Source organism: Mauremys reevesii, linkage group 3 (genome assembly GCF_016161935.1).
Source record: "Mauremys reevesii isolate NIE-2019 linkage group 3, ASM1616193v1, whole genome shotgun sequence".
Lineage (NCBI taxonomy): Eukaryota > Metazoa > Chordata > Testudines > Geoemydidae > Mauremys > Mauremys reevesii.
In genome coordinates, this window is record NC_052625.1 from 110,238,613 (window position 1) to 110,258,556 (window position 19,944).

Consider the following 19,944-nt stretch of genomic DNA (forward strand, 5'->3'; position numbering starts at 1 on the left):
AATTATCTAGAGCGTCCCCCATCCCCACTCCTGACATTCAGAAACTAGTTCAGTAGAGTCAAGAAAAGAATTGAATGAAAGGAGCATTATCATCTTAACTTAAAGGTTAAAAGCCTTTTTTCTCACAATAACAAAGTGTCCTATGATTTAACTGACATTATGAATCAACAGTTTGGACTATGAACTGCAGAACCTTAGAATGCTATGGTGATAGAGAAAGAGAAAACTAGAACTGTATGCCAGGTAGAAGAATATGACTGAATGCTCTTTCCAGTAGAAAAATCTCATTGTGAATTTGATTGAAGTAATGGTATCACAGAAATGGAAATGACTCCAAATTCAACAGTAGTATATTTCATCCTACAATATAATGACCCTTGATCACAAAAACAAGTAGAGACCATTCAGTGTTCATTCTGCTGTTGGGAAGATGAAAGAAATGTGGAACATCAGCATAAAAAGATTAAGCTATCTGAAAGTATTGTGGTCTTTTAAATACTAACCGTATCAAAATCTCCTAGGATGCTTTGTGTATCTAGTATCTGTAGTACTGGTCAAGTTTACCACTGGTGTATCCCTAGCATGCAGGCTGAAGTTTCAAATTACTGATGAGGTCTTTTGCTTCTTTAAACATGGTATTAAGAGTACCTTCGAGTTCTGAACAATATCATCCCGTTTTAGATCTGTCCATTCATCATAATATTGTGCCAGAGTTTGTTAGGTAAACATGACTGACAGACTCCCATCTTTATCCTTTGCATGGCTGGAGGTCAGCATTTGTGGAAGGTAATGCTTTTTTAATTAGCTGGTAGGGGATTGAATTTCCTTTGTGTGAACTGCTTGTTGTTTCCCGTGAGTCAGTATCTGAAGAGGCTATATCTTTGCATTCACTATTCAGTGTCACCCAGACAAATGAAGAACAGTCATAAAAGATTCATACTGAAGATGTTTATGAAAAGTCAGATCTGTCCAGAAAACAAAATACTTCACTGGGTGACTGCGAGACTTTACAGACAAGAAATACAGGTTATAAAAGAAGAATGATTACCAAAGTCAGTTCAAAGGAAATGCTCTATAGTTTACTGTGCACCATGAGCAGCAGATGATAAACAACAAACAGGTACAATTTTAGGGTGTAGTCTTAAGAACCCTGTGAGGCAGTGGTTTTGCAAGCTAAAATCAAAACAATCACTCCAAAAATATCTTGGTTTGACCCACAAATAACAACAATACATCAGACATTGTCCTGACTAAAATAATGTTAGGATTCCATAACATACACTTGACTCGAGATCTTTAATTATCCAAAATTCCCATTATATAAATAGTTCAATGTATTTGCTTTAAAGACCTCTAACATAGTTTGAGATATATACCCTATGACAGGGGTTCTCAAGCTTTTTCTTTCTGAGCCCCCCCAAACATGCTGTACAAACTCCACAGCCCACCTGTGCCACAACAACTGGCTTTCTGCATCTAAAAGCCATGGCTGGCGTTAAGGGGTAGCAAGCAGGGCAGTTGCCCAGGGCCCCATGTCACAGGGGGCACCATGAAGTTAAGTTGCTCAGTCTTCTGCTTCAGCCCCAGGTGATGGGGCTCAGAGCCCCAGGCTTCACCCCGATGAAGTGGGACTTCGGTTTTCTACCCTGAACCCCAGTGAGTCTAACACTGGCCCTGCTTGGTGGACCCCCTGAAACCTGCTTGCAGCCCCCTATGGGGCCACAGGCCTCTGGTTGAAAACTACTGCCCTACGGTATATTAGAAATTCAGAGGGAAACACAATCTTGATGTCATTTTATATATATATATATATATATATATATATAGTATAGTATAGTATAGTATAGACAGGGCCCGATACTGATAACACTTATACTGGATTTACAAGTAAGCAGAGTTACAGCAGAATTTGCATGGATTCACAGCTTTTGAACCACAGAGCATGTGTAGATTGTTTGAGGGACAGAATAAAATGAAAATTTTGAGTGGGGGTGGGTAAGGGGGAAAAGACACTCCAAACCCTAGTGGCTACCATAGAAATCCTCAGCCAGTTGCTGGTCTAAAGAGTAATGGCTAGACCATTAATGGCAGATGAGACCAGAGTGCAGACATTTCCCAAAACAAGGCTCATGGAGGAAACTGAATGCACATTCAATATAAACATGTAGGGATGCATTTTCAGAAGAAGTTTCATCTGCAAAATTTCATCATAACTGAGAATTGCACCTCCACCCAAAGTGTAAATCAGGTAGAGAGATTCAAAACTTAAATGATCTCCACAATTGATTTTCCAAGTGCAAACATGAGGGCATATATTATGAGGGTACCATATATGCCCCCCAAAAAAGGAGACTGGACCTCAGTCTAGATTATATGACACCCTATAGTATATGTGTGTGTGTATAGTTTTTCTTTTATCTTTAATTATCTGATTCCATAGATATTTTTACTTGAACTAGGGAAACTGCTTTGTTTCTACTTAAAGTAATATTTGCTAGAGTGAATTTTCAATTATAGAGGGGGATAGACTTACATTAAACATCCCTCTTCTTTCCCACATACAATGGAAATGATTCTACAGACAAGACTGGAAACTCTCTAACTTAGATTTGACTCCAGGTGGTCTTAACTAACAAGAGCCAGGGTGCAGAAAACTAAACAAACAAGCAAGCAACCATTCATTTATAAGATAGTCAAACAGAGTCAAATGAAGTTGAAAATAGCTTTGTTTAAATCAAACCCACAAGCTTCTCTGAAAAATTTGGAGATGAGTCTGAGTTCGTTTTACCCTCAGCATTATGCCTTTGCCTTTCTCTATGGATTTGGCATTTCTAGGCATAAATAATGTAATGTACTATACATCATGTACGAAACATGGAACAGCTTTCAAGAAATTTGAATTTTTATCCCTACAAGGTTGCGTGCACTCCCTCTCACTCACACTTACTAGAATCTACATGTAAATGATTTACTAGTAAGCCATTCTGCAGTAACGTGTGTCTGTGAAAGGAAGAAATACATGTATGCAAATACCTGTGTTTGTGAGTGGGTGAAGAGTTCTGTTGAGGATTCCTCATGTTTAGTACCTTGTTTTCAAAAGGAGAATTAGCCATTCATGAAGCAGTGGGAAAAATTGACAATTGTTGTGTAACCAGATGTTTGATTTTATAGCAACTTTTAGATTAATAAACAATGTGAAATCTAGACGGTTTGAAAATTCACTATACTGTTTGCATGTTTGTTTTTACCTAATCGCTCTGCTCCTATATAGCTGGAGGGCAAGTATGTTGTGTTATTGTGTAGTGCTGTCTAGACCATCAGTGATTCTCTTTCCAGAATGTGTTTGCATTGCCACTGTATGAGGTCTCTGCAATATAAAATACATATTTTTCCTCTTCAAGGTGAGCAGAGACTCTGACATTTCAGACTGCATGCAGGTCATAGAAAAGGATTTTTGATGGGATTTTTATCCTTGCTTTCACCGCTGTGATTCTAGTTTCACGGGGAGAAAAAGAAAATACAGGGGGCTCACTTAAGATTTATAAACAAATACTCCATTATGTTCCTCATTACTTGGAAGAATACCTGTATAAGTGGTAGCTGTCAGATACAATAAGCACCCCCTCCTTTTCTCCTTATATAATAATCCCAGCATTCAAAAGACTAATCACTACACATTGATCTACAAAGCATCTTATTTCCTCATCAAATTTCCTCGCTGGGCTTAGCCCATGCTTGTCAACTTCCCAGGTCCCCTTTTCAATAACTGGTTTATTCTTAGCATCTTGCCAAGAAGCATTCCTAGGAGTAAACCACGGAAGAATGAAGTTCTAATTTCTTTATCTCGCTCTGGGAGAGGTTTCTGCTCATGCTCATGGGAAAGGTCACAGGTAATTTTGGCTCTTGGTTCACTTTGGAGGAGCAGCCTCATACAGCACATAGAGGTCCTTTGTCTAAGAATTCAGATGACCACCAAAGATGATAGAAAGAAACTAACTGGCAGCATAAGCAAGCAGATTCTTTTAACCCAGAGTAATTTGCCCTCATTCAGTTTCAGTTTGAAGTCAAATGTATAAAGTCTCCTATTTTCTGGGTTATTTTTCTCAACGTCTACGGGTTTAAATTCAAAACCCATTAAAGTCAATGGGAGTTTTTCTATTGAATTCAATGGCCTTTAAGGATCAGGCCATATGATTTTTTTTTAAAAAAGTAGTAAGTTTAGTTCTCATGAAAGATGCTAGTGTGATTGTACTGAAGTCCTCTCCTCAGCCACAGCAACAAGACCTTTTTTGTTGGCACTAATTGCAACACTTGTTGGCAGTGTCAAAATAGAGTTCAAAGATGAAGACTGACCTGCCCTCTAATCCTTACATGTGGAGCAAGAACTCTGCTGAAATCATGGAAAGGGAACTGGGGTAAACACCCAGCATCCCTAACCTGAACCCCACACGATATAAAAAGTGAGGCAATAGGTAAACACACTGACAAATGCCCAAGCTGTATGTTCTATGGATAAATACGGACTGCAGTTTCCAGTGCAGCCAGCCAAGCACTATTTCACTAGCACTACATGCCTTTATACATTTAAAAATAAATATACTGAGTTGCATAAGGTAAGGAATGGAAAGAATCAGTTATTCTCCACTCATAGGGATGACTAAATACATTATTTGGGAGATTCTTGTCAGCTCTACCTTGTCAAGATAAAGAAACGTATTGCATTCCACAATATTATCTATAGGTGTCTGGTGTTTTATTTATTTACATTTTAATATTCACATACATATAGTTTGTTTCCATAAACATATAACACCAAACAGAAATCAATTAATAGATTGCTATACTTTAACACCAGAAAGGACCAAATAAATTTCTAGCGTGTGACCTATTGCTTAATCCAGATCTTAGATTTCACTCAGTAATCCTTCACTGACCCTAATAACTTGTGGTTGAATTAGAGCCTCTCTCTTAGAAAGATATCCAATTTTTATTTCAAGTCATGGAGGGTAGAATCCAGGCCCTCTTAAAGTCAATGGTAAAACTTCCATTGACTTCAAGGGGGCCAGGATTTCACCCAGAGAATTTATTGCATCCCTTGGCTAAACTGGTCTATTGTTGTTTACCCCTTGTTAAAAATACGCATCTTTTTTCCAGTTGGAACTTTGCTGCCTTCAGATTCCAGCCACTCCATCTTGTTGTGCCTTTGTCTTCTAGATCAAAGAGCTCCCAGTACCAGATGTCTTCCTCCCCAATTACCTCAAAAGGTTCCAATCCTATGCTAAAGCTACAACCCATATTTCTCAAGTGAGTTTTAAATTTGGCAAATGAGTTGTCCCATCTCTACACAAAATCACTAGATTTTACTCAGACATTACAAAGTACTAGCGAAAAGTATTGTGCTTCTTTCATTCTTTTGTCTTCCCATCTTTTAACTTACCCTACTGGCTTCTCCAAAAGCCTTTGGCTGGCCCCACATAAGGAGGTTGTTTACTACATCAGAACTGAATGGCTGGCTTTTCCCGGCTGTAGCAAAATTTGCTGCTTTCTGTGGGTCTCATCCAAAACTTGTTGCAGGCAATGGGAGTCTTTCCATTGACTCCAATGGGCCTTTGGATTAGAACCTTATTTGCACAGCATTAACCAAGCATACCTCCACTGCTACCAGTGGTCTGATTACACACGGACAGTGCCAGGCTAGTACAGCCAATGGTTAGTAAGTCCCTGTGGTGTACATTTATTCACAGTGGGTGGACTACCCCATGTTTTTCAGTACATGTGTGGGTGATACTGCTGAAACATTCTGGATACTGATCTATTTAAAGGGAGAAGATGATGCATGCTTTACTTCAGGTAGAATCGGGAAAAAGAGCAATGCAGAGACAGAACATCTACTGCACAGCTAAAGATCATTTTCACTGTTCTGTTGCTCTTATCTCCTTCTCAGGTTACTGTATTTTCTGTCTCTCTTCATTCCATTGGAGCAGTGCTGAAGACGGGTGAGATAATACTTGGCGCAAATCCAGGCAATCATTTCTGAGTAATTAGCTTATGTACCGCACACCCAACCTGTACTTTTTCAAGAAGGTATCAAGTGGGTCAAGTTACCTGACTACCTGCCTGTATTTAGATGCCTTGCTGCATGTTCAGCCTAAGCTCATCTCCAGCTATGGACAGAGAACCTAACTGAATGTATAGGCTGCTTTTGGGAGATCTGTTTTTTGCTAAAACTAGCTGTCTCTTTACCCCTAATGCTAGGTGGGGTATAAATTTGTTCTTCCCCTTCTCAATGTCATCCTACGCTGCAAAGCATGACTTTAGCACAACCCAGGAGCAAAATCTACAATTATAGTCACTGACATTAATTCTGAGGCTACCAGTATTTCCTTTCATTTCTTTGTGTACTTGGGAAAAAAACAACATGTAATAAGAGAATGAATAGTTTTTTAAACTGAGAAACCATGAGCACAAGTTATTCTGTAATATATATTTCAGGTGGCCAATCAGATTTTCAAAGACACCGATGGTAATTAGGGACCTAGTTCCCATTGACTTACAATGGAAATTATATGCCTAACTGTTATTTGTGCTTGGGAAAATCTCCCTGTCTTGAAGGGAGATCCTTGAATGACAACTGCTATTCAAGTGCAAAGCATAGTTATTACTACGATACACCATTGACAAGAAAAGGCCATGACATGGCAACATTGCAACTGATGTGCCCTCTCCCAGCACTTGGTAACTCCCTTTTACTACTGCCCTGAGGTCACTCTTTCCCTTTCATCTCTCTGGTCCATTGTCATTATGAAATAATTTCCTCTACTGACCCCACAAGCATCAGCACTGCAGGCTGCCCCACACTTCCCTGCTAAAGTACCCTGTCCTTGACCTGTAGGGACTACCTTTAAGGGAGAGAGTTGCAGGTCAGCCACCATGTTGATTCTCTCCTTGGCCTCTCTGCTGTGCCTGTGAACAAGGCTGCTACCAGAAATTGGCCTGAGAACACTAACTGTTTCACAGAGACCAAGGAATAGCTGTCAGATATGAAAGACTTTCAGTCAATATTCATCTGGATCAGATTCAGATTGGGAAACTCAAGGTGAATGGCTTCAGTTTCCATTACCAATTCCCCTGAGCCCATGGTAAACCTTAGGAGACATGCTTAAGAGGCTGTGTTGCTCTTGTTGTTTTGTTTTTATTTCCCATTTTTAGAAGCTAGTCTGTAAAGGCTGTTTGGCTCCAGATGTCCATTGACTTTCAGGTGAATGTGAGCAGACATTCTGAGGTTAGTTCAACTCAAGCATAAATGTTGGAGTCACTGTTTGTAGTGCTAGAAATTACAGAAAGTACCAGTTACTTGTTCCTATTTTACCTGACTGATTAGCATTGCAATCAGTGCACCAAGGAATTTGAAAAACATCAGTTACTCGGATCAGAGAGCAACATAACCCCAAGCTGTGGGTAAGTTTCAAACAGTTGAAATGCAATTATCTTTAAAAAAAATGTTTCAAGGCCAAAAAAAAGTCTAATATGTTTGTAATTAGAGTATGATTCATATTTTGAATATGAGATAAATCAAAACACAAGAGTAAATTATGTTAACACCATGCTAATCAATAGGAATATTTATGATTTCAACACTTCATGGTTACTTTTGAATCATTACAGATAGGGACAGATTCTGAGCTAGCATAAATTAATGTAGTTCCTTTGAAGTCAATGAAGCTATAAGGATTTAAAACAGTCGAAGATCTGGTCCATAATCTTTTCTTGACAAGGCTGAGGTCCTGATTCATCGTCACTGTGTTACTCCAGTTTTATACCTTTGTAACTAGATCAATGTAGTTACAGAACTGTAAAACTGGAGTAATGCAGTGGTGAATCAAGGCCATATTAAGTGCTGTAGATGTTATAATTCAACTGCAAATCAGATGTAATGTGAAAGTATAGTATTACTGGAAAGACGTCAGTCCTTTATTTCTTGTTAATGGAACCTCAAAATTCAGTTTAGATGGTCCCACTGGTTCTGCTTTTATCTTTTGCTCATAAGCACCACTGTGTCTTTTGGCTAGATTCCAGTAGCTCTGTATCACTACAGTAAATATTATTTTGTTGACTGCACTCTCTCTGTACTGAACAATCATCAGATTCCTGCCCCAAAACACTTAAAGGCATAAATGAAAATAATACAGCATGGTGATCATCATTAGATATTTACCTCATTTGACAGCACCTCTTTACTCATTTAACGTGACAGTACCCTTTTTATTAAATAATGGCATGAGCCCAAACCCCAGATCTGGAGGAGGTGCAAAAAGATCTTAAGTTTAAACTGGAACCTAAGACTTAAACTTTAAGTTTAAATTGATATCTGATGATTTGTGTGTTTCTTTTAGTACTGCCAACCCCAACAGTTCAATAAGCATGAATCAAGTCTTCTAAAAAAATCATAAGATTGGCTTGAAAATCATGAGGTTTTTTACAACTAGTACATTTTGGTTTCTTTTTATTTCTCTTCTGTTTTGAGCCAAACTGGACCCTGCATCACATTTTTAAACCTCTTCTCCACAACCACGTAGTCTAGAAATTTACTTTTCCTTCCTAATGATGTCTGAGATTCTCATGTAATCGCTTGACTCCAGGAATTGGAATTTTAACAAAATCAACACATATTGCAAGACTCGTGTTAAATTTGCAAGGGTTGAACCACTGTAAATCTTTCCCAAAGTTCACAAACTGTTGACAGAGGCCTTGGCATTAACTTTTTTGAAGCCCTGGGGCTAAATTCTGCTCTGACATACCACTTGTGCTATGGGGTCGCAAGAGATGAAAGTCTAGCCAGAACTAGGCCCATGGTATCATGTGATTATCTGCACCATTTTCAATTTCAAGTGAATCATAATTTTTTCATTTTTATCAGACATTTAGTTTGGACAAACATCTAAGGAACAAAGTGGAACACCTGTACCCTGGCAAAATGAGTCAGAAAAAAAAAGTTCCTGCCCTGCTGGGCTGGACTTTAGCCAACCTAATCCTTTCACAGACAGAGTCCTTGTTATGTCAGAAAGCAGCCACCTTGCCTTACCGTCAGGAAGCAGACTTACTCTTCCCCCACCGCCCAACAACTGCTGCAGAAGATAGGCAGCTGGAAGCTATGCTGGCTGCCAGTGTTATCAGAGAGAGAGGAGCAAAGAGGTGAGCCCAGGCCTGTGTTCTGCTGAGAGTTAAAGAAGGGAACTATATACGTCTCAAGTGGACTTAGAGGTGCAAACTGTGCCTGTTAAAGGGAAACCAGGCTGAAGCCCTGTTGAAAATTTTGTCCTAAATAGAACTACTGCAAAACTGGTCAAACTTATTTGGAAGAAAAATGGCTTTTTTAATTAAATTTTTCATGGGAAGTTTTTTTAGCTTTTGAAATACCAAACAAATATTTTTAAAAAGAAAAAAATCATTTTTAATCCCACCCCAAAAATATATTTTAGCTACTAGCTTTAGTAACAATTTAATCTCCACAATAGCTGTTTAAAAAAGCTTCACTCTGCCACCTAATACAAATAGAAAAAGCAGCCCAATGTTAGCATTACCTGAGATATAATCATTGAACATCGTGAACTAACTGATAAATGAACTCCATGCATTTAGTTAATTTTCAGAATCTGTAAATGCCACAAACAAGATGTGTTTCAAGCAAAACAGAAATGAATTTTGATGGATGTTTTTATTTGCAGAATGGTAAAAGGATAATTAGTGTAGTGGTTCAGTTGGCAAACGATGGTGGTGTACCTGAAGTGGAACAAAAAACAATTGTTAGGAAGAGACTGCACAACTTAATGATAAAAATGGAAAGCCCATTCATGGGGAGAGGGATAGTTCAGTGGTTTAAGCATTGGCCTGCTAAACCCAGGGTCATAAGTTCAATCCTTGAGGGGATCACTGGGGCAAAAATCTGTCTGGGGATTGGTCCTGCTTTGAGCAGGGGGTTGGACTAGATGACCTCCTGAGGTCCCTTCCAACCCTGATATTCTATGATATACAAAGAAATGGATCACAAAGTGATCTGATCAGTAAGACAAGGTAATACACATCAAGCTAAATTGATAAATTAGCCTAGATTGCAGCCTAACCAAAGAGAATTAGCTGTGGACAATCCAAATCTCAACAGCAATGTTTGGAATACCAGGAGTAGAATTATTATTTTTACTTTTATAATTTGTTGAGCACAAACAATAGACTCAGACAATTGAGAACACAGTACTTGCCAAGGATTTTATAATTTAAAATAATAAACCAATAGTCATTAATTCAAACACCGAAGGCCTGCTCCAAAGCCCATTAAAGTCAGTGGGAATTTTTCCGCTGAATTTAACAAATTTGGATCATACTCCTAATGACCATGCAAGAAATGGCAAGGATGACCATAAATCTTAATCTTGCAGTCTTCCCACACAAGTGAATGGAAAAGAATTTCAAAGATTCCACAGAGATAAAAATTATATGTTGCCCTAGCAACGAGAGATGAGGAATCTCCCACAAAGGTGGTGGAGGAGAAGCCTCCAAGGCTGGGAGGATTGTGGCCACCACTCCCAAGAGGATATGAAGGATGGTGATGGTCGGTGACTTCCTTCTATGTGGAACAGAGGAATCCATCTGACAGCCTGAAGTAACATCCAAATAGGTGTGCTGCCTGGCAGGGCATGTATCAGAGACATTGTTGAAAGATTGCCATGGATCATCTGGCCCTCTGACTACTACCTCACGCTGCTCATCCACGTGAGCATTAATGCCATATATGACACTGAGCAGGTCACAAGTGACTACAGGGCATTGGGAATAAGGGTGAAGGAACTGGGTGCACAGGTGGTGTTCTCATCGATCCTTCCAGTTGTCAAGGGTAGGAGCACGGACAGAGACAGACACATCCTTGGAGATGAATGCCTGGCTGCGCAGATGGTGTCGCTGGGAAAGATTCAGCTTCCTTGAACATGGGATGCTGTTCTGAGAAGGAGGGTTGCTGAGCAGAGATGGGGGTCCACCTGTCAAGGAAGGGGAAGAGTATATTCGGATACAGACTAACCAACCTAGTGAGGAAGGCTTTAAATTAGGTTTCATAGGGGCAGGAGACAAAAGCTCACAGGAAAGTCCACAACATGGACACCTGGGTGAATGGTTGGAATCTAGGGGGAAGATGAGCAATCACAGCAGGAACAAAGGAGAGACAACAGGGAATATAGAGGAGAAATCTAATACATCTTAGATCTCTGCATCCTTATGCAAGAAGTATGGGGAATAAACAGGAAGAACTAGAGATACTAGTGAATATTTACAATTATGATATCACAAAGACTTGATGGGATAATTCACATGAGTGGGAATATTGGTATAGAAGCTTGTTCAGGAAGGACAGACTGGGAGAAAGGGGAGGAGGTGTTGCCTTTTATATCAAATATGTATTCACTTGGACTGAGGCAAAGATAGAAGTGGAGACAGACCTGTTGAAAATATCTGGGTAAGGATAAAAGGGGTAAAAAACAAGGGTGATGTCATGGGAGAGGTATACTTTAGACTACCTAACCAGGAAAAAGACATGGATGAGGCTTTTTTTAAAAAAAAAAATTTAACAATCATCCAAAGCACAGGACTTGGTGATGATGGGGGACTTCAACTACCCAAACATCTGTTGAGAAATACATAGGACGCAAAGTATTCAACAAGTTCTTGGAATGCATTGGAGATGCCTTTTTATTCCAGAATGTGGGGAAAGAGACTAGGGGAAAGGCTGCTCTAGCTTTGATTCTGACAAATAGGGAGAACCGGCTAAAAATTTGAAGATGGAAGGCAGCTTGGGTGAAAGTGATCATGAAATGACAGAGTTCATGATTCTAAGAAACAGTAAGAAGCAAAACAGTGAAATAAAGATGACAGACTTCAACAAGACAGACTTTAGTCAAGTCAGAGAATTGGTAGATAAGATCCTGTTGGAAGCAAGTCTAAGGAGGGAAAAGAGTTCAGGAGATTTGGCAGATTTTTAAAGACATTATTAAGGGCAGAAGATCAAACTATCCCAATGAATAGGAAAGATAGGAAGTCTGGTAAGAGTCCATGCTGGCTTAACCAGGAGATCTTCAACAATCTGAAACTCAACAAAAAGAGTAATACAAAAAGTGGAAACTAGTTCAAATTATAAAGGTTGTATATAGTAAGAAAAACAAGCATGTAGTGACAACATTGGAAAGGCCAAGGCACAAAATGAGATTAAATTAGCTAAGGACATAAAGGATAACAAAAAAACCCATTTTACGAATATATTAGAAGGAAGAGGAAAACCAAGGACAAGACGGGTCCATTACTAAATGAGGAGGGAAAGACAACAGCAGAAAATGCAGCAATTGCCAAAGTGTTAAATGTCTTTTTTTAAATTCAGTTTTCATCAAAAAAAAGTTAGCAGTGATCAGACAGACGTAGTGAACATTAGTGTAAATGGGGTAGGAGCTGCGGCTAAAATAGGTAAAGAACAAGTTAAGAATTACTTAGCTAAGTTAGATGTCTTCAGGAAAGTAGGGTCCGATGAAGTACATCCTAGAATCAGTAGCGCCCACCCACCAGTCAACTGTTTATGGGGCCCATGGGGGCCCAAGAGCCATCAGCTGCTCAGCTGGGGCAGGGGCAGTAGGGTAGCTAGCTAGGGGAGTGCGAATGCTCGCTGTTTAGCTGGTTTTTGGCCACCAGCCAATCAGCGAGGGGAACTGCTCCTGGAGCAAGGGGCTGAGCAGCTGAGAGACCCCGCCTCCTTCTCCTACTTCCTTTTATAACAGTCTGCGACAATAACGAGCCATGGAAATGGAAATTTGTAGCCACTTTTTGGTTATCTTCTGTCATTTCCCCATAAGACAGTGAAAATGTTTAAAATATGTTGAAAGTGCTAAAATAGTTTATGAGTAACATAGAGGTATTTTACCTGCTCATGCCATCAGGAAAATGAGTTTTTTCAGGCTGACGTTCCAGCCTTTAAAAGAAGACTTCAGTAAGTATGAAGCACATACTGCCATATATTAGCCAGTTAATTAAGAAATAATATATTCTTGGACTATGAACAGATACATTAAATTATGCAAATCTTTGATTATTAGTTATTGGTATTTGTTAACATTCAAATAGGGCTTGATTGTAACTTTGCCATAAGCCTCGTGTATGGAAGTTGTGAAGCCTCAAGGGCTGCACAGGAAAAAAACTGTGAATCTGAAATACATAATTCCCTCCTCTGCCCCAGCATAGCCTGTGCAAGGGGCTTCTTGCTCCTCCTTATGCCACTACATGAAGTTCAGCCCATATATGAAAAAAATCATTGTGTTTTTGTCTATGTGCATGTAATACAAAGCATCTGTTGGGTTCTGTTCTGTTTTAAACAGTTCAGAACTCATATAGCCAACCTAGAAAGAGAAAGAAACAGGAATGTTTTGAATGATCTCAGCTATCACTCTGGCAACCACATAGTTCTTACTTCTACAGCTTCCTGTTCCTGCTGTCCTGAGTACTTTGTCTAATGCCTTCTTCTCAAACAAGTTATCTTCTTTCATCAGTCCAATATAAATATCACTCCTCTCTTCCTTTGTAGGTCAGGGAGAAGTAGGGTTACTTTTTGAAATGCACCCCCCCACCCCGAGCATTCCCTGCCCTCCACAAGGCAAGCCCACCACAACACCAAGCCCCAACCACAAGGCAACTGTGCAACACCCTCTCGCAAAGCCACTTATAGTATCTAGAGATATCACACAAATAGAAAAGATTGATATCATCATACATCTCCTCACTCTTGCGTGACACAAACCCTCTCTCTCACACAGGCACAGTGCACATGTGTGTTGGTGGGCAGGCAACTGCTGTATTTTCAACAGTTTTGATCTGTTGTCACTTAAACTGCAGCAGTGGGAACACTGCAGCATCTTTAGCTGGACACAGAACATTTTAACATTACATATCCCAGTGTATTGTGATAAGAATGCAAATCTTTAGACCCATGTTAAAAAAAAAGGTAAATTAAATTATTTTTCTGGCAACTGGCAAAACCATAAAAATACCAGCCAGGCTGGTCAAATACCAGCCAGGTAGGAACCTTATGGAGAAGTATTTGGTGTGGCGAGAACAGTCAAGTAGCCAGCTGCAGCAGGGTCAGTCTCTTAGCAACACCCTAGCCACAGCTGATTGTGCCAGGGGCTGCCTGATTGATTACACTTCCTGACTGGTGGAGGAATGGAGCTAGCAACAACTTGACCTAGCAGCAGCTAGAGCACACCAGCTGCTCAACGCAGTCTATGCCTGCAGCTGTGATTGGTTCTGCTTTCTTCTCCTGCCCAGCCTGCTCTTGTGACTGCTTCAGTTTCTGCCCTTCTCCATCCTTAGCACTCCTGGCTTTGACTCCAGGCTCTGCTTCCCAATGACATCCCTGGCTCACTCATTCACTCTGGCATTCAGCTGCTGATCCCTGGCTCTGACACTCTGCTCTTGACTACACTCCCATGCGTCCCCCGGTCCTGATTCTTGCCTCTACTCAGTTCTGCTCTAACCTCCAGGCCTGGCCAACCCCATAGCTCCAACCATTATGCCCAACTGCCTGGATCCCAGTAATAATCCTCCCAAGATCTCACCAGCATCATTTACTTTTATCTTGATGAGTGCAAATTTGCAGAACATCATTACTAAATATACAGTTGATAATTCTGGATAGTTACTATCACCAATTAGCAAAACTCAGGCACGGCACCCAGGAAATTTGGGACCTAATCCTGCAAACACTTATGCACATGAGAAACTTTACACAATTAAGTAATCTCACTGAGTTCAATGGCAATACTCATGTGCGTAAAGTTGCCTACTTGCACAAGTGTTTGCAGTATTATAACCTTTGCTTGTATTGTTCATAGCAATGTGACATGAACAATTCTAAGCCTTTTCACCACTTGCATTTTTAACATAATTCTAAGCATACAAAAGTTTTCATTATTCCAATCGTTACCCTGTTTTCACATACATACATTAGCTAGGTCATGGTATTTTGCTCTGGGCTTCTTTTTTTAATTAGTTTTGCTGACCAGGGACCCACTGTTGTTGAAACAGATGTTGCAGCCCAATAATAGCTCTCAGCTGCCAAAAGCAAAATATGGAACTCAGCCCTGGCCATGCAGAACAAATGACTGTAATGAGGGGCAAACATAATCTAAACAATAGGGAAACTTGACATCGATGTGTGTTTATCAGCTTTATCATATGCTGCATCTTTTCTTAACTGCACTTTCCTGTTTAATCTAAAAATATACACAATACAATAAATTAGTGACTCTCCCTTATAGTGTGTGTGACACAAAGAAATGGGCATCTAGCGCCAATTGTTGTAATGCTGGTGTGGGCTTTGTCCTGGAAAAAACACATAAGAGTCTTATGCCTGAGATACTCCTGAAACCATTGGAGCTATGCTGATTTACACCATAGTTTTCTAAGTGCAATCTCATTATTGCTCTGTGTAAGGACTATCATCACCCTGGTGGGTGATATAATACCTTTTATATATGCAGGCTAACGACTTTTTTTTACCCCCTTATTACGACTGTAAGATATCTAATTTGCTGTCCACTAGCACCACTGTAGGTATTACTGTTTTACATTTATGTGTATGCCATTGAATATCTGTATTACTATCAGACTGCATTTTTCTATTGCATACATTGTTTTCTTACTTCCTGACCGTATTTCTAACCTTCCTAATTTCCTTATATTTCTCTGTCTTTATTGGAATTTGTATAACCTCCACTTTAGTACCAACAAATTTAATTAACAGGCTATTTAAATTTTATTCCCGATCACTAACAAAATTATTAAATAAACCATGTCTAACACTGATCTTTGCTCATGTCTTTGTAACTTTTTGTTTATCAGTGAGGGCATGATTATACCACCCTTACTCAGGTTGAGAAGTATTTTAATCTTCAAGCAAGCACACCGATATCAGAGAAATAAAATAAAGCTCTCATGGTCTAATCCACAATAATCAGTGACAGATACACTGAATGGCACAGGCAGATGGATAGTTGGAAAGCAAAAATGTGTAGAGTGGTGCTGGTGGATAACAAATTAATAACAGTTGGCAAGGCAATATGGTGGCAAAAGAAAAAAACAGTGAAATGGGACGCATGTGGAGACATAATGTAAATAGTAATATTCTGTTTACTTCTGACCATCTTAATATCACAAAAATGTCAACAAATTAAGAAGGGATTCAGAGTAGAAAAATAGAATTAAAAGGCTGGAAGGATTTGCTTATGGGGAAAGGTGAAGAACTAAATAGATATATGTTCCCCAAATGTCAGTGAGGTTCGTGTATGTATGTGGTAGGCAGAGCTGGGCACAGAAAGGAAATTACGTTTTGCAGAGGATTTTGAGATTTCAAAGATTTGTTTTGTTCTGTTTCAGAGCAAAACCCAGAATTTCAGCCAGTGGCAGATTAAGGTATAAGATAACTAAGTGACAGCTTAGGGCCTTGCAATCTGAGGGGCCTCTAAGAAAAAACTAACTCCATTTCAAATTTTATCAAAATCGGTTAATAAATAAAGGAGATATGGGAAAAAGAAGATTCTCTCTAAATAAAGACATTTGCATTCAAATATGACAAAAATATACATATCTGGCTACACAAATACCTTTACCCTACTCTTACTTTTCACTAATTGTTCATTATTGACAGGCGGGAGGCCAGGACTGAGAAAAAAATCAATAATTGCACTTGTAAAATTAGTATTCTACGAGTAAGTATGCTGTCAGTCTCCTACGGCAGCATTTTGTTGGCCAGCTGCTACTGGTAAAACTCATAACTCATTTAAATAAATAAATAAATAATCTCTCTGCCAATAAAATTGGGAAAAATGTGAATTCAGAGACAGCAGTGTCATGAAGCAATCCTGCCAAGCTCTTACTCGTATGTTAGTATGTTCGTTCTTCTTTTGATCTGTACATATGTACGATTGTGTATTTTAGTGTGCACGCCACTTTCTGCTTCATGCACTATCCATGCTTCACATGATTGAGTTTGCAGGTGATCATCTTATGGGTTTGGGTTGAGTGGCTCTTGAGGAGGATAAATTTGAGTTGGCTTTCCTCCATCAGTTTCGGGAAACTTCACAGTAAATATCAGAAAGTGCTAATGAAAGGATAAATAGAGGTCTTTTTTCTGGTAAATTCTTCCTCTCTCTTTTGCTCATATAGCTTGTTTTCACTCTGTGTGTCCGAGGTGTTTACTAGAGATTAATTAGTAGTCCTGGGCGAGACAGAGGATAGAGAAGCAAACATGAAGATAGATGTCTGCCAAGCAAAAAGACTGGGATTTTCTGCTCAGCAGGTTTGGAGTGCACAAGATAATATTTTATTATAGGTATTATGCTATGTAAAAATTCTTATATAGACTTATAAATCACATATCATATGTATAATACATTGTATTTTTTTAGTATGGCAAATGAAAAATCCCAGCAATTCATTGTTTCGTAACGAAAATTAAATCGGAAAAACGTTTATAAATATATTTTATATATAATCTGGATAAACTATGTATTTCCCTAACAAAACTAATCAATTTTTTTTCATTTATTCATATGAAAAGAAGGATAATTTTCCTTATTCATGATGTAAAAAAAATTATATATCCTCTCTTGTTTTCCTGTGAGAACATAGACAAAATAGCACTAACTTTCACAGAAATATCCTGGTAAAACAACACAGGTTTTTATTGAACTCTTCTTCTAGTAAATTGTATTATTTACTGTATTTTTTTATTATTATTTTATATTTTTATATTGTATTGTTTACTTCTACTTTACTTGTATGCACAAATAGTTCAAAGAATTTGTCTAAAATGTATTTCTGTCATGATATCATCGTTACAGAGAGCTGCTGAAAATGAAGATTATTACTCTATTTTTCCAACTTTGCCTTTGTATATATGCACATATAAAGCTTTTGTGTTTATATATTCAATGTCCTTTCTGTGAATAATAATTTTTTTTCTGATATGGGGCCTCTTACACTTGACATAGGTTAGAGCCTCCGAATGTCATAATCCGGCCCTGAAATAAATTGAAGTAAATTCAATTGTTCTGAAATTTATTTTTTTCCTGAAACATTTCTTCTAGATAAAATCAAAATGTTTCGCTTAAAAATGTATATTACATTAAAAATACAATACAAAATAAAAACAATTAAAGCAAAAAGTCATTTCAAGAGAAAAAAATCAAAATATTTCATTCCAACAATGTTGCAGCAGCACTTCGACATTGTTGGAATTCTCCCCCCGCTGCACCGCCCCGTTTCTTTTCTCCAAAATGAAATTTTGGCAAAACTGACATGATTTTACAAAGTGTTTCGATTCTGATTAAACTGCTATTTGATGGGAAAAATTGTTCCATCAAAGTTTTTTCCAACCAGCTCTATTGGTTGGATTTTCAAAAGCACTCAAATTACTTAGGAGTGGAAGTCCCAAAGAAAGCCAAAGGGATTTATGCTCCTAAATCAGACACTACTGAAATTCCCCCATTTAATCTTTTGCAACTATCTGAGGCATGTAACAAATACGAAAGATTTATTTTTAGGGTGGATAAGAGGATTAAACTAGGAGTAATGGGATGAAAATAAGAAAAATAAATGTTCCTTAGTTAAAACTGTGTTCTATTGTTTTATTGTGTTCTCTGTGAATGTGATCCCTATGAACAACTTTAAAGGTTTGTCCTGATCTCCTTTACATGATATATGCAATTTTACTGGTCACTTGTGAGCACAATACAAATATTCTATAACAAAAGAAAAGAAAAAGATAAGAAACCAAGGAAAGGAAGATTTAGGCTGGATACTGCATCAAGAACCATTTTCTAACACTTAGACTGTGGATACATCTGTCAAGGGAAAAGTGAACAACCCACATCAAGAGAATTATTTAAAACTGGATTGGACAAAACAATGTAGAACATTCAGGAGAAAAATCCTGCCATGCAGGCCGAATAGTTCTTTTACATGTCTAATATGAATATATTCAATGAATGAGGAAATGCCTTGGTATAGTTTGAAAGGTAGAAAGGGAAGCCAAAATAAATGCTAGATTGTGCAGCACTTATGCTGATGGTCAGTTAATCACACAAGTAGTCCCAGTGAAGTTGTCACTGGAGTTTTGCATTAGTGAAGTCAATGGGACTATTAGTGCAGCCCATATGCACATTGATGAGTTTGAGCCAAGACTTTCAAAAGTGACTAGTGATTTGGGTTGCCTCAGCTTTTGGGTGCTCAACTTGAAATGCCTTAAAAGGGCTCGATTTTCAAATGGCAGGTGCTCACCCATTTCAGAAAGTCAGTCCCCTTTAAGGTGTCTCAAACTGGGCACACAAAAATTAAGGCATCCCATGACTAGTCCCTTTTGAAAATCTTAGAATTAAAAAAGTATTACGAAACACTGAAGGGGGAAAGAACTTGCAATAGAGAATGTGGAATAAGGAGTTCTTCTTTTCTTGCCTCACATTCCCCATTCCCATGAGAAAGACATGAACAGAACACAGTGATAAGCAATGATTTGCTAACTTTTTAACCTATAAGTGTCTGAACTACAGGAAAGCATCTGGCTCATGCCTGCAGCAGAGTGCCTGAGGATCACGTTCCAAGAGAAACATGCAAATTGTTTTCTCCCTTATTTTAAAAAGACCATTTTGCTATCTTCAAAGTAAATGCCACATCTTGGCTTTGCTGTCAATGCAATAGGCAAAATGTATTTTAGATGAGTGTATATTTTTCTTGTGCTTCCAGCAGTAGCCAGCAAAGCAAGTGTATGAAAGGCTCATGTCTTGTGTGATCTTCTAGACTGATTTCCAGCAAGATCGCATGGTGGGCAAGCACAATGGGTGTCAAAAATGCACAGATATGAAC

The 19,944-nt window shown here is 38.6% G+C and overlaps 1 protein-coding gene across 10 annotated transcripts in view; it reads right to left on the reverse strand.

Annotated features, from left to right (window-relative positions):
• The window catches only part of LOC120400293, a 194,409-nt gene that overhangs the window by 81,941 nt on the left and 92,524 nt on the right, over positions 1 to 19,944 (reverse strand). For 2 of the 10 annotated variants that reach the window (XM_039528744.1, XM_039528747.1), the window contains one exon: positions 10,843 to 11,030. The exons of 7 other annotated variants lie outside the window; for them this stretch is intronic. In XM_039528744.1, the coding sequence (XP_039384678.1) occupies positions 10,883 to 11,030 (148 nt within the window). In that variant the 3' untranslated portion in view covers positions 10,843 to 10,882. Of the gene's footprint in view, positions 1 to 10,842; positions 11,031 to 12,952; positions 13,001 to 19,944 lie in introns of those variants that run through there. One more of the 10 variants, XM_039528742.1, reaches the window with a different exon arrangement.